This window comes from Python bivittatus, unplaced genomic scaffold (genome assembly GCF_059951505.1).
Source record: "Python bivittatus isolate LINGU-HERP-01145 unplaced genomic scaffold, Pbiv_v1 ctg000160_np1212, whole genome shotgun sequence".
Taxonomy (NCBI): domain Eukaryota; kingdom Metazoa; phylum Chordata; class Lepidosauria; order Squamata; family Pythonidae; genus Python; species Python bivittatus.
The window spans coordinates 8,158,163-8,177,999 of NW_028277076.1; the positions used below are offsets into that span (position 1 = coordinate 8,158,163).

Consider the following 19,837-nt stretch of genomic DNA (forward strand, 5'->3'; position numbering starts at 1 on the left):
TAAAACATACGAAAAGTAAATAATCTGCACATGTACCTGCGTGAGAGAGAAGTGATTGGATATCTCCCCCCACCCCCGCTCTGTTTTTAATTTATTTTCAGTTTTTAAATAGAATAAAAGTATACAAAATACAGGAGAAATAAAAATAAAAAATAAGGGAAGATAGAAGAAAAAAAGGAGAGAGAAGGAAGGAAGGAAGGAAGGAAGGAAGGAAGGAAGGAAGGAAGGAAGGAAGGAAGGAAGGAAGGAAGGAAGGAAGGAAGGAAATATAGAATTATGACTTCTGCCTTTCTATCAAGTAGTTGCCATCCTATTCTTTAACCCTTTTTAAGCCCTTTAATTTTTTTCCCCTCTGTGAATTCATATATCCCGAAGAAAAGTTTGGGAAAGACTTTATTTTCTTACTGTATGATTTAATTATGTAATCATCCACTAACTGGCAAATATGACTGTCTTTTTCCCCCCAAAGCAATCATAAGGAGAGAATCCCTGCCCCTCAGCTCATTTCCTGTGTTTGGAGACAGCTGACTTGCCTACAGCCAACATAGTCAACTTTTCTGAAGCAGGACATTTGGAATACTTGGAATTTTGAGAATATTTGGTGGGCGCCCTCACAAAATGGCCACCATGGGAAGTCTGCCCTTTCACTAATTGGCCATTGGCCAAAAACGAATTAGCCCTGTCCACATGCTCTTGACCTTCTCCTGGGGGATATTGATTGCAAATACATAGGCTGCTTTGCCTTGACAGTCGATTAGCGTCCTATTTACTTATTTTTATCATAATAATCTTTTTTTTAATGTGAGCTGAGCAAGGAGTCTGATGGACACTATAGGAAGTGTCTGAGGACATATTTCTTAATTCTTAGTAAGTAGCATTATAAATAGGGGACAAGGATGTTACTGGTATGACGTGGGTACATAGTTGAGGCATGAAACATACGGATGTGGCAACATGTCCCAAAAAGTTTTAACAGAGATGAAAAAAGCAAAGGAATTCCCCTTTGGAAAGCCCACCCCAAAGAAAACACCTTTTTCAGCCCATTTAGTATTGTCACTGCAGGCCTTGGATACTCAGGAATAAGTAAAGAAAGATGGAAAAAGATCCTCTAAACCAGTGTTTCTCAACCTTGGCAACTTTAAGAGGTGTGGACTTCAACTCCCAGAATACCCCAGCCAGCATGCTGGCTGGGGAATTCTGGGAGTTGAAGTCCACACGTCATAAAATGGCCAAGGTTGAGAAATGCTGCTCTAAACCTTCCAGTAAAATTTGCCAATGCAGAACATCTCAACAGAAAACTCTCCAGGCTCTGTCTTCACCTTCCAAGCAAGAAGCCACCAGTCCTGTAATTTCAAGTTGTCCTTGTGACCGAGCACTTTTTGCTAACATTCAATCAACTCTTGTTTTGATTTGGCCCGGTCCATCCAGTGCTGACTTCTGTGACAGCCAAAAAAGGTGTCTCAAAGAAGGAAAGGCAGCCTTCTCAAAATTGGGTATTTCCCATATGATTCCTGGAATTTGGCGAGTCGGTCTACACATCTGGAGAACCTTAGTCTGGAGAAGCTTTATGTAAGGGCCCAGCAGGCTATGTCAAAATCCCAAATCATCATGTAAGGTCTGCTGAAATCAGGACCTTGGATAGCTCCACTTGAGCCTCGTTGATCTTGCCCAGTGTTTCTCAACCTTAGCAACTTTAAGATTTGTGGACTTCAACTCCCAGAATTCCCAGCTGGCTGGGGAATTCTGGGAGTTGAAGTCCACAAATCTTACAAGGTTGAGAAACACTGATCTTGTCTATCAAAATCATAGGAGAATGTTATCTCAGTAACAGAGGCCTTGCAGGAAAGCTCATTAAACTACTAAAAAACCCTTGCCTATTTTGATCAACTTCTCCAGGCCTGGAACGATGGATGTTATGAAGAAATTTTGTCCTCCAAATAAGATGTTAAAGCCAAGTCCTGTCCATATGGATTAAACCTCCTTCACCTGCCACTGAATGTATTCCAAAATTAGCATGGTTTAGCCAACAAAGGTTCCAGAAAGGTGGGAGACAAAATTTTGGCAAAGATATTATGCAAGGAAAGGATGCTAAGGGGGCAGGGGGGTGGGAACTCTATTCAAAGGTGTGGTCAGCACCAGATTGACCACAAGAGTTTGCTTCTGAAATTTCATTCAAAGAAGATGGTGTCAGTACAATTCATCTGGATGAAGTGTGAAGTTCCTGAACCTATTTAGTAACAAGAATCTAAGCCATTCTTCGATTCTCTTTCCAGCCATCTGCAACCCCCCGACTTCCCTCCCTTCCCTTCAATCCCAAGGAAAGAATCATATCAGAGTTTTTCCTACATTTTTTTAAAGCCCCTTCAAGGAGAGTGCTGCTATTATTGGAGCATTTCAGAAACACCACCCTTCCCATTTTTATACCCCTAAATTTAGCAGGGAGTTTGAAAAGGCCGATGGTGCCAAATGAGTGAGCGAAGATGCCTTGAAGAAGACAGATTTGGGCTGGGAGGAGGTTTTCAAGGAGTTGCCCACTTGAAACTGACTTCTCTTTACTTGATGAAAGTTACTAGCCCTCCCACGAATTCTCTAACGGTGTTGGTAAATTTATTCAACAATGGGCGGCTGTATAAATGTGATGTATAACAAATAAATAAAGAGGAGAATGATTAGGAGAGTGTCAGGCCTAGCCCAAGGAACTCCAAGAGACAATCCAAAATCTGTTCAGCTATATTTATTAGCTACAACCTCTAGCAAGAATCTCCCCAGACTGAACCCCAGCTCCCAAGTCAGCCAGCCACAACAGTGTGAATTCCTCAGGGAGGTGCCAGTCTCATACTCTTGTAGTTCCTACACGCCTGCGGCTAGCTAAGAAAATGCTGAGCCTGGCCTTCATAATTCCATTCCATCACAGAGAGGGCTAATCATCCTTCCCCAATTAATCATCCAGAGGCATAGTCCTCTAGCACTCTCTTGAAAAATATCCAGTCCTCTGTTAATCCATCTTCTGAAAACAAGCTCCAGGCAACAATACTTAAGAAGCTGCACTTGTCCACCTATCTCCAGCATGGAGCAGAAGCTGGATGTTGGCGGGGAAGGGGAAGGAAGAGAGAAAGCTGGTTTCATCTGAGATGCAACCCTGGGAAACTGGACAATGAAAGAATCCTCAGGTTTCCAGTCCACAACAACAACATGGTAACTATGACACAGATCTTCTAATACCACATAATCACCAACGATGTCACCCCTTTCTAGACCAGGTCAGAAAACATGCTGCAGAGATTCTAGGAATGCTACTGTAGTGTTATAGGGTACATCAAGAGTCACTTGTTGAGGTGGCAGCCATACAAATTGAATGAATGAATGAATGAATGAATGAATGAATGAATGAATGAATGAATCAATCAATCAATCAATCAATCAATCAATCACTGTTAACAGACTCTTGAAAGTATCTCCCAAACTTTACTTGCCCCTTTTTTAGGACAAGGTGGGGCTGTTCTGAGTCTCTTTCTCACATTTTCTACTTTCTCAGGACTGAGCAACCATTTTACCTCTGTCATCTCCTTCTCAAGGCCAGAGCTAAGTTCCTCTATATAGGTAGTCCTCACTTAACAACCGTTCATTCAGCAACCATTCGAAGTTATGATGGCGCTAAAAAAAGTGGCTTATGACCGGTGCCTCAAGTTATGACCATCACAGCACCCCCATGGTCACGTGATCACAATCTGGGCAATTGGCAACCAGCTCACACTTACAAAGGTTGCAGCATTCCAGGGTCATGTGATCGCCATTTGTGACCTTCCCAGCCGGCTTCTAGCAAGCAAAATCAATAGGAAACCATGTGTTCACTTAACGACTATGTGATTCATTTAATAATGTGGTGATTCACTTAACGACCACTGCAAAGAGGTCATAAAATTGGGTCCAGTCATGTGATGATTCGCTTAGCGACTGCACTGCTTAGCGACCTAAATTCCAGCCCCAATTGTGGTTGTTAAGTATTTACAGTACCTGTATTTTCTTACAGTCGCATCTTGCTCTTCCTCCAAGGAACTGCTTTTGAGGGCATCTCCGCCAATCAAAGCTCGACAGCATCTAGACCCCCTTGGTCTTGCACGCAAGGCAGTGCAAAAAGATTGGTTGCCTGAAGTCAGTTGAGGCTGAAGGATATTGCTACAGCTGAAGGACTGGGACAGAAGTTGTATGGTTAGGGAAGTCTTGGGATCACTGCATTCATTTGGACTTCTGAGAGCTTGTGGTGGGACAGGTCACAAAGTGTCTGGCATGGTGGACATGTCATGGCCACTTATACTTGCCAACCAGGAGACAAGCTGACGAAGCAATCACATGACATCCTGATTACCCAAGCAAGCCATTTCTGGATATATAAAATGCATCAAACCCTCTATTAATCAAATGTTTCCCAAAAGTCCTCAGCAGAAAAAAAACCTAACCAAGGTCAACAGCATCCAAGCATAGAACGATGGCTGGAGCTCCCATATTTTGTGAATAAAGTCTTACTCCCTTTTTTATGAGACGATGGGCCCTTTCCCAAATCAGGTCATGAGTGGCAGTCAGTTTTAATTTCTAAAAGTCAGAGAAGAAATCTAAGGCCCTAAAAGATTACCCTCATTAATATCCAAAGATGAGGATTTGCTTTCTGCCCCCCATCCCCACCCCGCACACAAGCCAAACAGCCTCCCAGCTCAACCCCCATCCTAGCCCAATGCTTGGGGGAAGAGCCAGATCTTCACACCCCTGCAGAAGGCTAAAAGGGTAGGGGTCCCTCGGATCTCCGGTGGGAGGCTGTCCCAAAGCAGAAAATCTGCAGAGGACCCAACACACACCCCTGTACATGCTTCAAAAGGGGCACCCTGCACTTAAAACCATGGCGGACCTCTCCCCACTTCTATGGGAAAAGCGGTGACATATTCCTGAAGCATTTCAGGTGCCCAAATCTTGTATCTGGGCACTTATGTGCAGCAACCCTGCTGGGCCTCCCTTTGCAAGCCCCTGACTCCCTAGGCAGGGAAGGCACGGCCACAAAACCAATGCCAATTTTAAGCAACTTTCCGGGAAGCAGTCTCGTGCGCTCCACAGCATCCTGTACGATGCGCCTGTATGCGCCTCAACCATCTGCTCTTGAGGGAGCAGATGGGACAGCGATGGCCGAGATGTTGCAGGCCACCCTCCAAGATTTTCAACTTGGAGTTGATCGCTGACAGCAACAGGGCTTCCTGCAATAGCTCGTAACTCCACAGCCTCCCTGGCTACTCGCACTTCCCATGGGGGGGAGGTAAACCAGTTCCGTAATATTGCCACCATAAATCCCTGGACGTGTAATATAGTTGTTTCTGTGATGCTGCCAAGAAACCTGCAGAATCATCATAACTGAAGCTCCACAAGAGGGAGTATCCACCCTCAGCTGGATGACAAACCCCTAGTCAACTTTGGTTCATCCTGAAGGACGAAGCTGGTTAATGCCTGAATAGGAGACCACCAGGAAATCATTTTTTAAAAAAAAATGGAAGAAAGCCATTCCAAATGGCTTCTGTGTTACTGAGAAAACTATAGTCAGGAGGGCCCGAACCCCCCAAACTCCCCCTCCTCCTGCAATTGTTATCCTACTAGCAATAATACAGTCAAAACAGTCAAGACTCTTTGACCTGGATCAGACACGGATTGCCCTAAGGCTTGTTTGGTTCAGGGCATTTCACCAACCGACCTGCTTTGGTTTCCAAAGTTTGTTTCTTTATTTATCTATTTATCAAATTTGCCACCGCCGGTCTCGCCAAAAAGCGAGAAAAAGATCAGTTGGCTGCATTCGCACGAGCAACGCACGAAGATTTCACTCCCGGAGGAGTTATTTTATGGGGGGGGGGGGCAACCTCTGAAAACGCGTAAATTCAGTCATCGGATCAAAAGGGCATCGCGCCAACGCTGCGCGCGAGGAGCTGAACCAAGCTGGTGCCGAAGATGCGTAAGCCAAGGCGGAGATCCAAACCCGGCCTAGCCAGCTACCCACCCCCCCACCCCGCCCGCTTCGCAAACTAGGTTCGCCTCGTCGCGCCCCCCGGACTTATTCAACGCGCCGTCGTTCAAACCAGCTCGGCTTTCGCGCCCGGCGCCCCTCCAGCCACCTTCAGGGCGGGGGAGGGGGCTGCAAAGCCCGCCGCTCCCCCAGCCGCCCCCCGCCCCCGCCCCAAGCAGCCTTCCCCGTTTCCCGTTGATGCGCTTTTGCGCGTCATCCTTCTTGGCAAGGCGAAGCGAGGACGCGCCGCTCGGATGACGAAGGGAGGGGGAAGCAGAGTCGGCAGTCTGCTTTTGCGAGCGGGGGGGAGGGGGGGCTGCAGAAGCCACGTGGAGCCGAGACGGCGCGGAGGGGGGGAGGCCGGAGCAGCGCTGAAGAGCCCGCCGCGCAGGCGCTCCAAGGCAACACCCCCCACCCCGCCTCCCTCCCCGGGTCCCCAAGCCTTGCCGCGCGCGCTTGGGCTACTCACCGCCCTCGAGCGCCCGTTGCAGCCGCGGGGAAGGGGTGCGGCGGGGCCGGCCCGCGAGACAGCGGCCGCTCCGGGCTCCCGGGATGCTGACCCTGGGCTGGGGGGCGGGCGCCGCGCGGAGGGAGGGCGGAAATCCGCCCGCGCCGGCTCCCGAAAGGGGCTGGTGGGCGGGCGAGGCCAGGCTAGCTAGAGCTTGCCAACCGCTGCCTCCGAAATCAGCTTGGCAGGGCTGAGTCCCGGGACCCTTAGCCCAAACCTGAGCGCGGCTGGCCTGAGGAGCTGAGTGGATTTTGGGCAGGAGCCTTTCCTGGCACCTCCTCCCCTAGAAAGCTGATGGCAACCTCTGGCAGCGCTCCTGGGTGGCCGGCTTTAAGCCAAAGGGCGTTGAGGGCTGCTGTTCTTGGATCTGCAACAGGGTTGGGCTCATCCTAATTTTTTTTTTCTTTAATGGCCAGAGGGGAAGACCCAGATCTGACTCAATAGCAGGAAAGAGAGCCAGCTTTGGATAGCTGCAAATGGGTGAAGTGTTCTTGCACTTTTAAGCAAGGGGGTGATGTCAGGACTGTGTGAATTTCTCTCTCTGGCCCTTCGCAGCCTTCCCATTCTTCCCTTCAGTCTCAAGGGGAGACCTCAGGAGGGAGTCTTCCTGGGGGGCTTTTTCTAATGGGGAAGTGCAGGCAGCCAGGGAGGCTGCAGAGGGACAGAGAGATGGAGAACAGGCCATCCTCTCCCAGTCATCTGCAGCCTCCCTGGCTTCTCACCTTAATCCCAAGAGGAGATACAAGGGGAGGATCTTATTCAGAGGGGGAAGTGTGGGCAGCCAAGGAGGCTCCAGAGGTACCCAGAAATGGGGGACAGTCCCCTCTCCAACTGTTTCAGCCTCCCTGGCTTCCCACTCAAGGGGAAACTTCCAGAAGGATCTCTTTCAGATTCGGAACAGTGAGCAGATAGGGAGGCTGCAGAGGGACGGGGACCAGACAGCTTCCTGTCTGCTTCCTGTCTACAGCTTCCCTGTCTGCTCACCCTTCTGCTTTCCAGTCTACAACTTCCCTGGCTGCTCACCCATTCAACCCCAAGGGGAGATCTGGGGGGGGGGACTCCTTCAATGGATTTTTCAGGTTGGAAAGGGTGAGCAGCCAGGGAGGCTGCAGAGGGAGAGAGACATGGGGAATCTGTTCAGTTTCCCTCGAGCTTGCTGTCCAAAGCCGGTGGTTTGAAAATCTTATTTTGGCCATGTCTGAATCTGACCAATTCTGCTTTTCTCAAGAAGCCAGCTGTCTGAATGGGTTTTACTGCATTTTCTTGCTTTTATCTTATTTTTTGGCATTCCACCCTGAGTTCTGTGGTACTGCTGTGGTATCGCTCTTCTCCAAATGCTGAAGCTCAGCTGAAGCACGGAGAGAGGTTACACCCCACCTGCCTTATGCATCAATCTGATTCCTCCTGATCACTTTCAGGCCCAGCAACATTAGATCTGAGCGCTACTTGAGAGGTCGCAAATTCTAGCTCAACCACATTGGTTTTCTTCTGGAAGGATAAAATTTGCGTGTACTGGTACCAGTTCTTTGGACTCTAGTTAGAAGGACACAGAGGAACAAAACACAGCTTTGGAAAAATGAAATAGTAACACAGCTACACGACCACACACCTGCTTGGGAAGCAGCTTAGCAAAACAAAGAATGAGAAAATTACACGACGACACCAACTTCAGAGCGTAACCGAAGCAAGGCACTGCCTCAATTCACCCTGACTGAAATGACGGGAAAAATAATCGGGGAGAGCCAATCAGCGCACGTCTTGTAGAAATCCTTTAAAGCCCCTTTAGAGCCAACCCCTCTCTCTTAATTTCTGCATTTTAAACTTTCAATGCAGTGCATTGAAAGAAAACTTTCAAAGAAAAGAAAGAAAGAAACGCGGTGCATAATTCGAATGACAGCTGATAATACCCTAAAAACCCAAGTGGCCGTAAAAATAGGCATCAGAGATTCTAGTCCTCGTGATGGGAACGCCTGAAAGCCTGCATTACTCTCGGTGTGGACCCAAATATAAAGCGCTTGCCCACTCCTTGGAGGAGCACCAGGCCACTCGTGGAAGAAAGATGAAACCCCAAGGAAACTGTCCAAGAGGATGTTTGGAGTTGTGTAGAGTTTCCTTTTCATTAACACAACCCAGTATTGATTTCTAGAACTTAGGCCTGCTCTACACACTTAAAGGAATATGGGAGGGGACACAGGGAGGGAAATTCCACTTTGGGTCCTCCAATTAAACTTCCCCCAAACGGGAAAACTGGCATCATATTAGATCAGTGTTTCTCAACCTTGGCAAGTTGAAGATGTGTGGACTTCAACTCCCAGAATTCCCTGGCCAGCATTAGCTCCCACTGGAGGACCGCTGGCAAGAACTCAAGAGGAAATATTAAGAACTGTCTTCCGATCTTCCTCTCGGCAGCTGTACATACAATTCGAATTCAACCTCTCTAAGACAAGATCCTAATTCCCTTCTTTCTATAACCCGAAACATCAGTAATAGTATTTCTGCCTAGGAAGGGGGAAAAACCCCACACACACTTCCCCACCTTCAAGGAAAAGAAGGATTTAAAAGGAGCAGAGGCAAAAGCTGCTTCGTTATGAATTCTTTAATTTGTACACCTTTTCCACAGCAGGAAAACCACATTACATAGAGGAAATAAAAACCCTCAGTTGGTATTAGCCCCTATCACAGAAATACTGTTATTTCATTGGTTTTTTTTAAAAAAAAAAGGAAATTAAAAAAAAAAACAACCTTGAGATCCTAAACAAAGAAATTTCCCCATTAAAAAAATCAAACATATACACTTTTTGTTTTCTAAAAGAAACCAGAGGGTTTGAGCTCTTAAAGAGGGCGGCATGTTTACGCTCCCCTCCCCGGGAATGAAAGAAATAATCAAGTTTTGTTCCATGTTGAACCAGGCAGTTTTACCCAGGATTGAACTGGTCATTCAGCTGCTTAAGGTTTTCTTGGACTAACTTTAAAATGAGATGTCCAAATCTCAGGGAATGGACTCAGAAACGCTAGCATGAAGCGCTTGCTGGGAGTAAAAAAATTTGCCACGGAGGTGCTGTAAATGAAAGACGCCGTGGGAAGGAAACGTGAAAACGGGGAGGAAAAAGCCAGAGTGTTGCTTCGAGCATGATACCCCACCCCCCAAAACCTGAGCAGAACGGGACAGACCCCAAACCTCCATCTCCCGTGCCTCCACCCGCTTGTGGGCCTGGCTTCTCTCTACCACGAGCACCCCCAAACAAATCAAAACTTTGGTTGGAAAAGCCCCGAACCTGGCTCATTCCAGCAAGACAATGAATTAAGAGAGGCCAATGAATCCTAGGCACGAGTCTCTTTCCCGGAGCTTGTATTTCAAAGACAATCTTTCAAGACAACCCATGAAATTGGAAGGGCAAGGGGGGGAAGGAAGAGTTGACTTTGGCTATATCCAAGATCAGCCTTCCCCACGTCCCACCAAGACTCCCATCCTGGCCACTGAAGGATCTTTTGCAGACTCCCAAAAGGAAGGAACGCCCAAGGGAAACAGCCGTCCTTCCTTGGGCACTGGAGGAACGGTCCTTGGCAGGGGCGGGAACATTTCCAGTTAAGGGTGAGGCATCATGTGCTCGAGGGGATCCTCCGTGGAGAACATGCTACCAGCTTTCATCCTCATCTGTCCTGCTTGCTCAGGGGAAAGGGGTGGGGGGGTGGGAGTTTTCCTTTCCTAACCAGGTTGCATGGTGAAAATGCTGCAATGCACCAAACTCCTTTTGCTGACACGCTTCCCCAAGATGCCTCATGATGCTGGGGAATAGACGGGCCAACAGGGAGCAGGCAGATCTCAAGGCAACTTTTCGATGGCAAAAGAGAGGGAGGGAGGGAGGGAGGGAGGGAGGGAGTGTAATGTGCAATGGCTGGAGAACGGCTGCCATTAGGATTCCCAGAGGTCCAATGGAAGGAAGGGTGGAAATCCATTCACAGGTGACCCAGTAGCTCAACGTTCTCAAGGGGGCTCTGCCTGCAAGGGAATCCCGCAAGTCTTCTCACCGGTTGGACTGTTACAGCTTAACAGGGTCTCTGAACCCCACTTCGGTAAGCCTCGGACAAAACAAAGCTCAAATCTGGGGCTCAGCCAGTGGAAGGGACAGCCACGCCACAAATGCAATGCCACAAAGCTCCAGTTCAAACACAGGCCAGCGCAGGGTTTCCTTTCGCTTTTGCAGCCAGGCAGCTTATAGAACAATGATGCCAAAGATGAACTAACAGCGGGTCAGAAAACCTACGCATGCTAGACATGTCTCAGGAGATGCCATGAGAGCCAGCTGAACCGTGGAGTGTATCTTGCAGATTTACGGCTCCACACAAGAGAAGGCTGCCACCTGTAACTAATTCCTCCCCCCCGCCACCCCCACTGTATCATTGGGATCGTATGAGTAGTTCATCAGTCTAGACTGCATGTACCCGATGCCAATTTCAGCAACAGCCCAAGAGAGAAATGAGATCAAGGAGAAGGGTTAGCAATAGAGCTTAACAAGGAGAAGGGTTAGCAATAGAGCTTAACAAGGAGAAGGGTTAGCAATAGAGCTTAACAAGAAGGGTTAGCAATAGAGCTTAACAAGGAGAAGGGTTAGCAATAGAGCTTAACAAGAAGGGTTAGAAATAGAGCTTAACAAGAAGGGTTAGCAATAAAGCTTAAATAATATCCTTCCCCAAGGCATCCTAGATACATGTTCAGCGTTGCCTCACTCAACTGCTGGGATTAGAAAGGATCCAATGATTACAAACCCAGGTCTCTTCCCAAAAGCCATAAAACCACTCTGCTTCCAGGCTCAGCCTGACTCCGTGGATTTCATTTCTTTGGCGACTACCGCAAAAAGAATCAAAACAACGCTCATCTTCTCTAGCTGAAATGCCTCTCCAAGCTTGTGGCCACTTCTCCCAATTTGCTGTGCCCTCCAAATGGTTGTGGCCCCAAATATCTAGGCTCTAGATTTGGAGAACGAGCCATCCAAAATCTCAACAGTTGGCTGCTGGAGCTGTCAACCCTAAGAACCGAACTGCCCCACAAAAAGATGACACGCCTTCAGATTTTGCAATCTTTAGTAGCTCTGCTTGATTTAACAGAAGACACTGCCAGATATCTTCTGAAATGCTCCATGTTAGGTGTCTATGCAACAAGTTAAATCCAAGAGATCAAGCCCACGTTAAGCCAACGACAAAGAAGCCACATTATGGCACACAGTGATGGCCAGGTTCACATGGCAAACTAAGAAAGAATCCAGTTTGTTGGTTTGGGCTTAACCATGATGGCTTTTAAACCATGACTAATGGCTTAGTGTGTTGTGCGAACACAGCCTTTATCAACGGTAAGGATACATGGCGTTGCCAGGGAAGGGAGGAGGCAATACGAAGAGTGAGCAAACAACCCATTTTTCCCAAGATGTGGTCAACCGCACTTCTGTGGACCAACCCACACACGTTTCAGGTTGCACTCGCTTCAGTTGTTGTCTTGACTGGCTGTGCTACCGAAGAGTAGGCTCTTATTTTGTCAACTGAAGTCAGTGGCAGGCGCCTCTTTTTTCCAGGAGCGCGTGCTGAGCATGGAGAACCCTGCCCCGCCAAGAAATGTTACAGCTTTACGGACTGTAAAGAGAGGAATTCCAGAGATCAATTATGCAGTCTTCTTTAAGGGGAGTTCTATAGGATCAATGACGCCACTTCATTCCCTCTTCCCCCCATGAATTACAAACCCTTCCCCGCTTTACCACAAAGAGGAATGGAAGCAAAATAATTTACTACTTCGACTTTCGTGCTGTTGCATACATTCCAGACAACTGTATTGAGCGAACACGTTCACCCATGCCGTGGAAACTGACGGAAGGAGAGAACCGTGACATCCTTTGCTGATCTGACAGCTCTACGGTCTTAAAAACACAGCTTCCATTTTGGCTGTCCTAGAGGCAAAATTCCTCACTCGCCCTCCGTTCAAATGGAAGTTGAAAGAAGCAAAAAGGGGAAAGCAATTGAACCCAGCGGGATGTATCCAAGCCAGCCCCCGAAGGACTCACAAAGGCCCCAAGCTTTCCTACGGCATCATTCGTCTTTCGAGCACAGTTAAGACACCATTTTTTGCATTTCAGAAAGCAACCTATATTGCTAGACTTGCATGCACACATCTCTCCCATTTTTCCCCTCTGAAAGCCTCTCTCTCGAGAAACCCAACAGAGCACAGTCTTTTCGAAATCATGTTCTGAATCATGACAACCCAAAAGAAAGAAGAAGAAGAAAAAAAAAGAGGGGTGGGGGGGATAAAAAGACTTTTCTTTTTTTAAAAAAAGCCACCACTGTCATCTGTCCTTTAAACCTTTCTCCTGGGCACCAGAAGAAAACCCCAATCCTTAAGATAGAGGAACGAATAGAGTTTTGATTCTCCTTCCTTGGCTGTATTTTATCCCTGTTTCCCCCGCCACCCAGCCCAACGTCTGCAGTTTTTACACTGGGAAGGTCGTCCTGCTTCCGTGCCATTGAGGGAAGCGAACGATCAATAAATTACAGTTCATTGGAAAGTGCTGCCTTGTTGTAAGGGAGGGAGAGGGAAGAGAGGAGAAGTGTGTTGTGGTGGGGGGGAGGAGATCAGTCCATCATGCGGCGCTTTCCTTCTCGCCGTGGGGCTCCGCTGAGCCATTGACGACTTTCTTGACTTTCTTCATACCCTCCATGACGCCTGAGGTCGTCACCCTGGGAAGGAGAAAAGGATCTATTTTATTCAGGGACAAGGGGGATTCTTCTGTTCCCGCTGCCGAGCAGAGCTGGGGGAAAGGCCTCCCCAGTTGGTTCCTGTGTTCAATGGAGGTTGGTCAAAGGAACAGAGAGATGTTTTTCCAGGGTGGGGAGGGGGCAGACTGCCACAGAAAGCCACCTTCACACAAATCGGTTCAAACCTTTGCAGAGAAAAGGTGCGAGCTGTCCCTTCTGGCTGCACGCGGGGAAGAGAAGAGGGAGAAAGGGGTGGTGTCTGGAGAAGGAGAAGGGTTGTTGATGATGGTGGTGGAGGAGGAGGAGGGGAGGGGATGATGATGATGAAGGAGAAGGAGAAGGAAGAGGAGAGGGAGAGGGAGAGGGAGAGGGAGAAGGAGAAGGAGAAGGAGAAGGAGAAGGAGAAGGAGAAGGAGAAGGAGAAGGAGAAGGAGAAGGAGAAGGAGAAGGAGAAGGAGAAGGAGAAGAAGGAGAAGGAGAAGGAGAAGGAGAAGAAGGAAGGAGAAGAGGAAGGGATGATGATGGAGGGGGAGGGGAGGGGGAGGAGAAGGGGAAGGGATGATGATGATGGAGGGGGAGGAGGAGGAGAAGGGGAAGGGATGATGATGATGGAGGGGGAGGAGGAGGAGAAGGGGGAAGGATGATGATGATGATGGAGAAGGAGAATGGGAAGGGATGATGATGATGTCGAAGGAGAAGGAGAAAGAGAAAGAGGAGAAGGGGAAGGGATGATGATGATGGAGAAGGAGAAGGAGTGGTGTTGGGAAGAAAAATAATTTGAGAGGAGTGGCTTGGGGAAGGAAAGAGAAAAAGAAATCAATGAGGTTTAGACTGAAGGGCTGAGACCAAGCCATTAGGAGTTGTGCTACCAAACCCAAGACATTTATTACAGAATTTTTAGTTGCAATTAATAACATGACCAAGTGAGGAGAACACCATGAAAGGCTGATAGACCCATCCATAGAAGACTGCCATTTAAAACCAAGAGTAGTACAGAAATATACGGTAATGCCTTGGCTGGAACCAGAGAGGGGATCCATCCCCCTCACTATTGCCTACTCTAAACCGGCAGGGCGCCTTCGTGGATTCAGACGAATTTATCCTCCAGCACGTGCCAAGTAGGAGCTGTTTTTCCAACTGCTCTGCCGAGAGTGCCACCATCTCAACCTACAAACGTTCCTTTCCCCTCTCCACTGAAGAGAGTTTGCAAAGACCCCCCCCCATTATGGCTTGACTAACATCTGTATCTGACCCCAACATCTGGGAGAGAGACATCGAGAAGAGGGTTCATTTATGCCCTGCTCAGCTCAATCTTTACTGCTGTAACTGGATTTATTGCTTTATTGCTACCTTTGTTTCCCTGCTGCTAAGGCACCTTTACAGATTGGTGCAGATGAAAAAAAAAAAAACCCAAAAACAGGAACATTGGAAACAGATAAAGAATACTTAAGATGAGTAATCGGGTGGTTTTGTTTTGCTCTTTTTTTTTTAACAGGCAGAGGAGAGTTAGGAACAAAAGATTTCCACAAGGTTACTTTCTGTGCTGGAGAAAAGGGTGCAGCTCTTCTCTTTCCCACCCCCAATTCACTGGTGCGCAGCTCCAAAAGGAGAGGTCTGTGGAATGTGGCTGGTTCCTTTTATCTGCATTGGGGGGGGACACGAATTACGATGGGTTCCACCGTGGCAATTCCCCGCTTCAATCCATTTTACCGAGCCGCACGCCGCATGAACAAGCTTTGACATGAAAAAGCATTTGGAGAAATTGGAGAAGGAAAACCAATGGGGGGGGAGATGAAACATAGATCTCCCCACCCACCCCCTTCGCTCATAAGCTTATTCAAACCGATGACACATCCCGCAAAAATGCATAACTACCTGAAGCTGTAAAATGGGAAACGGGTGGATTAAAATGTTTTAACGTGGAGAGGGGGGGAAGGGAAGAGGGAAACAAGAAACTGGCAAAGGATGAATAATTATCCAGGGAAATCACTTCCAACGAGAGTACATGCTGAAACATTTAAAAGCGTTCAGAAATTCTACCGCCGGGTTAAAAATATCTTTAACCTATGAAGTGAAGTTTATGAAGAATGATACTTTGGGGATCTTTAACAAAGCACATATTAAACGGGTTTCAGAACAAGAGGAGCAAGAGTGAGGAACAGATGTATGATTTGAAAAAATATCCTTGGGCACCACTGGAGGGCAAAGGGTAATGCTGAACCGCGGGGCTGTTATGGGACTTTGGGGGTTGGGCTGGGGATCTTTTTGAAGCCGTTCGCCGTGGAAAGAGGAAGGAACATCACGCACAAAATCAAAGCTTTTCTCCCAGCGGGCAGGACACGGAATCAGACAGACGAGTTACAGGGAAAAAGATTCTGATGGACATTGCGAAGCAAACGTCCTCTCCGCACGAGCAATCTGACCGTAGGTCCAAGGACCCGGAGGGGGTCAGGCTTGGATGTCCCCAAGAGAAGGCGGGACAGCTGTCTCTCGGGGATGCCTCGGTTTCACTTGGCTTCCTGCCCTAAACAGGAGACCGTGCCGCCTCGTACAAAGGACCAGTTATTTGGGTTTCTGCCAAAAGCCTGCACTGTTTTAAGACAGTGCAAAGGGGGAAAAATTGCCGCCGCGATCCTTAAATGGATGGTAAATGTAAATGAATGGAGACAGCCGCGTTATATGCTCCCGACAACTATTATCATCCTTACTACATGGATCCTTTTGAAGCTCGCTTTTTCCAGCTTCTGGGGAAAAGGAAGGATCTGCTAGGGAGTGGTGAGACTACTGGAGGAGCCTTGAATTTCCACCCCCCTTATTAATGCTGGCAGCAGAAGACGTGGGTCTGCTTCAACGTTCGACCCTTCTACACAGCGACTGGAGAGTGGGGCCGATAGACTGGAATTGGCTTAATCGCTTATGACAGAGAAAGGGGAGCAGGAATGTACGTTCACCAACAAGTTCTCTCTTATGTCAGTTGGCACCACTGGTATTAATTTACTCGGCGTGGTGGTTCCCCTTCAAAAGCCATCGCCAGCACCAACCCGAATGTTTTATGGCCAACGAGGTATGAACTGCGGCAGCAGAGCTAAAATGCCGATGAGGAAGGGAGCAAGAAGGAGCTAAGGATGTCAGATCTTGGGACATGATGCTTAAAACTCAGCAAAAGGGTCGTTCCTTGGTTGATAAAGCCAGACTTGTGACCCTCGTGGTTTGGGGAAAAGGACCACTTGAGAAGCATTGTTCTCAATGAGGACTAGGCCCTAAGGGACTTCCGGGGGAGGCATGACAAGCTAAACCAGTTCTTTGGAACCTCTCTGGACAAGGAGAAGACGGGAGATTGCCCACACATGCTTCGGACAGCTGCTGCTTGCGAGGTGACCGCAGCAGAGCTGTTTAAAGGACACTAAGTTCGCAAACCTCACTTTCTGATCCCTTTTTGAAACTGCCTATTAAACAAATTTATTAGAGATGACAAGTTTGAAAAGTCATTGGGGGAGTTTTATCTTCAACCCTGAACCAAAGAAAAATGAATTATAACCTTAAGAACTTAAAGGATTTGAAATAAACAGCAAAAAGCTAAATAAGTTTTTGATCTCTGAAAGTTATAAATGGATTAAGGGTCCAGATAAATTTGGAATATTGACTTTTACTATAAGTTTTTGGAATTAACTATAAAAAATAAATAGCTTCTCATGGGAAACAGACTTATTTTGGCTGTCCTGGCTATTGCAAGTCATAACAAAGATAAGTTATTTTATGATTTTAGAAACTGGACACTTAGAGGGGATTAAAGATTCTAAACAGAAGGGGAAAAAAAATACAAGCCTGTTCTTGATATCAGTTAATACTGGGATTTACAAAACGACACAAACATTATAACATCGGAAACATTAAAGGAAATCTTTATAAACAGCTACCTTGAAAGGTCCTCATTATCAGTGAAAAAAAGATTAGATCACAGGGCAAAAAAGAAAATTGTAATAAATACTATTTTATTTATTTTTATTTATTATTAAATTTATATGTCGCCCATCTTCCCCAGAGGGTGACTCTGGGCGGCTTTTAATATTTAATAATATTTAATATTAATATTCCCCCCAATGTACTTCAGGAGATACTGATTGTAGATGGGAAACAGTTCTGTTGCCGGAATTCTTGAAACCCCATCTTTTTTTACTTAATAAATCTTGCTAAAGAGAATTCTGTGAGAATCACACTTGGAAAAGAATCACTTCCAGTTTTCAACAGATGCCCAAGACCCTGACCATAATTCTGGCTATGGAGGCTTCTGTGGGCAGAATATTGTGCAACCCCATCCCATTTATTTACAGCAGAAGTCTGCAAAAGATGTGCCAGCCCATTTATCCCGCTGACTTTCATTCCATGCTGTTGGAGTCAAGATCACAGATTGTTTTGAATCAGGTTTTTCAATGTCCACCCCGTGTTTTCTCTGATAACTTCTAGGTAGTTGCTTCTAATCATTGAGGTTAGGTTCACATAACAGACCAAACCCAGGTTAACAAAAGCGTATAAGCCACGTCCAAACTAGTAAACCGTATTATTCAGGTTCCCAAGCACGGCCTGCTCAGCAGATGGCTGAGTTTTCCATAGCAGTTTCCATACTACAAGATAGACTACCCAATTCAGCCTAGTCTCAGGTGTTGGACCAACCCAACCAATAGGTTTTGACAAGATCCAGAGATTCTACAAGGCTGAGATCCTTGACCTGGGACCAGGGAAAGGGACAGCTGGAAATAACTCAGGCTACCGGGAACCCAGCCTACCAGGTTACTACCAGGCCCTTGACATGGTATGGATTGACCCCACCTGCCCAGGTAAGAACTCCCAGGCCCATGCGCCTTGCTCCATCCACCCAACCCAAGAACACAATTCAAAAGAGCCCTTACACAGATTCCACGTCGAAGCTGTCGTCTTCCTGAGAAAGTTGCAGATAAGGGTTGTCGCAGGCCGGCCGGAACTTATAGCCAGTGAGGACGAAGAACACCAAGGTTGCCATTTCATCCAACAGCTGCAACCAGAAAGAGAGGAGATCTGGAGAAGATGGCCCTGGAAGGACTCGGCTGTCCACAGACCCCGTCTGCCCTTGCTGAATTGGCCCCAACCGTGTTCGGCCGTAGTAGACTACGAACCTCTTGCTGCTATTCGAAAACAACACTCCCATTTTCCTTTCTAAAGCCTGGAGGCCTAAATATACTTAGTGTTAAACTTTGGCATAAGGGGGAATAAAATTCTGCCATTTTCTGGGTTTTGCTCCTTTTTTGTTTGTTTGTTTTTAATTCTACCAAGCTGGGGCTCCTTTGCATTTCTCAGGGCCTTTACGGGGAGTCTTATTTCTGGGGTCGAGCTGGTTCCAGGGACGGACCAAAATGCAAAAGCGCGGCACCCATGAGGATCGAATGCAGTGGAATCCCTAAGCCATGCTTTATTTATTCTGCCTCTTCTACAGAGATATTAGGAACAGGTACCTTTTTTAGTGGACTTCCCAGGACATATGGAGTTTTTTTATTTTCAACTACTACTGGCGGATCACTACAACCTTTACATCTCTAGCAGTGGCCAAACTGGGTTTTTTTATCATTTTTTATTTGTGAGCCGCCTAGAATCACTTATACAGCGAGATGGGCGACATATAAATTTGATTTATAAATAAATCAATAAATAAATTTCTGCTTTGCTGCCTTTAAGATCAGAAGCCAACTTCTGACCGAGAGAAATATTCTGGCCCGGGATAAAAATTCCTAAAGGCTTCCCATCTTTTCCTTTAGTTTCAATCAGCTTTTAAACAATAACAACAACAAAACATTCTCCCCCCACACTTGTGTTTTTATTTCTGTATTTTGGTCTAGGACCATAAATGAAATGAAAATGGCACAACCACAGGCAGAAGGATGTGAGTTTTAGCAGGCTTTCAGGCTCCAGGGCAACAGGATGGAAAGAGGGTTAGAATAGCGCTCACCAATAAAAAAACAAAAACAAAATAAGGATCTCCTAAAATGAGATGTGGTCCTTCAAATGCCCTCAAAGAGCCACTCTTTTGTGAGGTGGGCGGTATGATCAATCAATCAATCAATCAATTAATCAATCAATCAAAATAGATAAATGCAGCTGAACTTACAAGGCTCGTAATTCCTCACTATGCTGTCGGTGATGGCAACCAGAATCCAAGGCTTCTTAGAAGAAGAGGTTACCCAACCCAACTCTAAACTGACATCAATCAACAGACGCATAACTAAGTCTATTTATGAGATCAGAGTTTTTATGTTTTTCAACAGGTTTTCCCAGGCTGGAAAAAGAGGCTTCATAAGCAATAAAGTGAGCCGTACACTTTCCTTGACCTTCCCTTCATTCTTGATAAGGGCAGATCGTGCCTTTTTGGATTCAGAAATCAGTCAAGGAAATGTGGCTTAATTCTTCACGTATACAATTTCAGGGACTTTGCTGGAAACAATCGAGCGTCCTTGACAGCAAGGGTTTTGAAACGCTGCGACAAACTCCCAGAGCTTGATGGAGCTGCAGCTTTTAGGGAATGTAAAGAT

The 19,837-nt window shown here is 46.8% G+C and overlaps 2 protein-coding genes across 4 annotated transcripts in view; both read right to left on the minus strand.

Moving 5' to 3' along the window:
- Positions 1-6,633, minus strand: part of NCS1 (neuronal calcium sensor 1) — a 37,025-nt gene extending 30,392 nt beyond the window's left edge. For all 3 annotated transcript variants that reach the window (XM_088147098.1, XM_088147095.1, XM_088147097.1), the window contains exon 1: positions 6,504-6,633. The gene's annotated coding sequence lies outside the window, so the exon portion shown is untranslated. The remainder of the gene's footprint in view (positions 1-6,503) is intronic.
- Positions 6,634-12,832: 6,199 nt separating this feature from the next.
- Positions 12,833-19,837, minus strand: part of GPR107 (G protein-coupled receptor 107) — a 42,200-nt gene continuing 35,195 nt past the window's right edge. The window contains exons 17-18 of the mRNA XM_088147094.1: positions 18,188-18,309; positions 12,833-13,262 (exon numbers count right to left, since the gene is read on the minus strand). Of these exons, the coding sequence (XP_088003220.1) occupies positions 13,166-13,262; positions 18,188-18,309 (219 nt within the window). The 3' untranslated portion in view covers positions 12,833-13,165. The remainder of the gene's footprint in view (positions 13,263-18,187; positions 18,310-19,837) is intronic.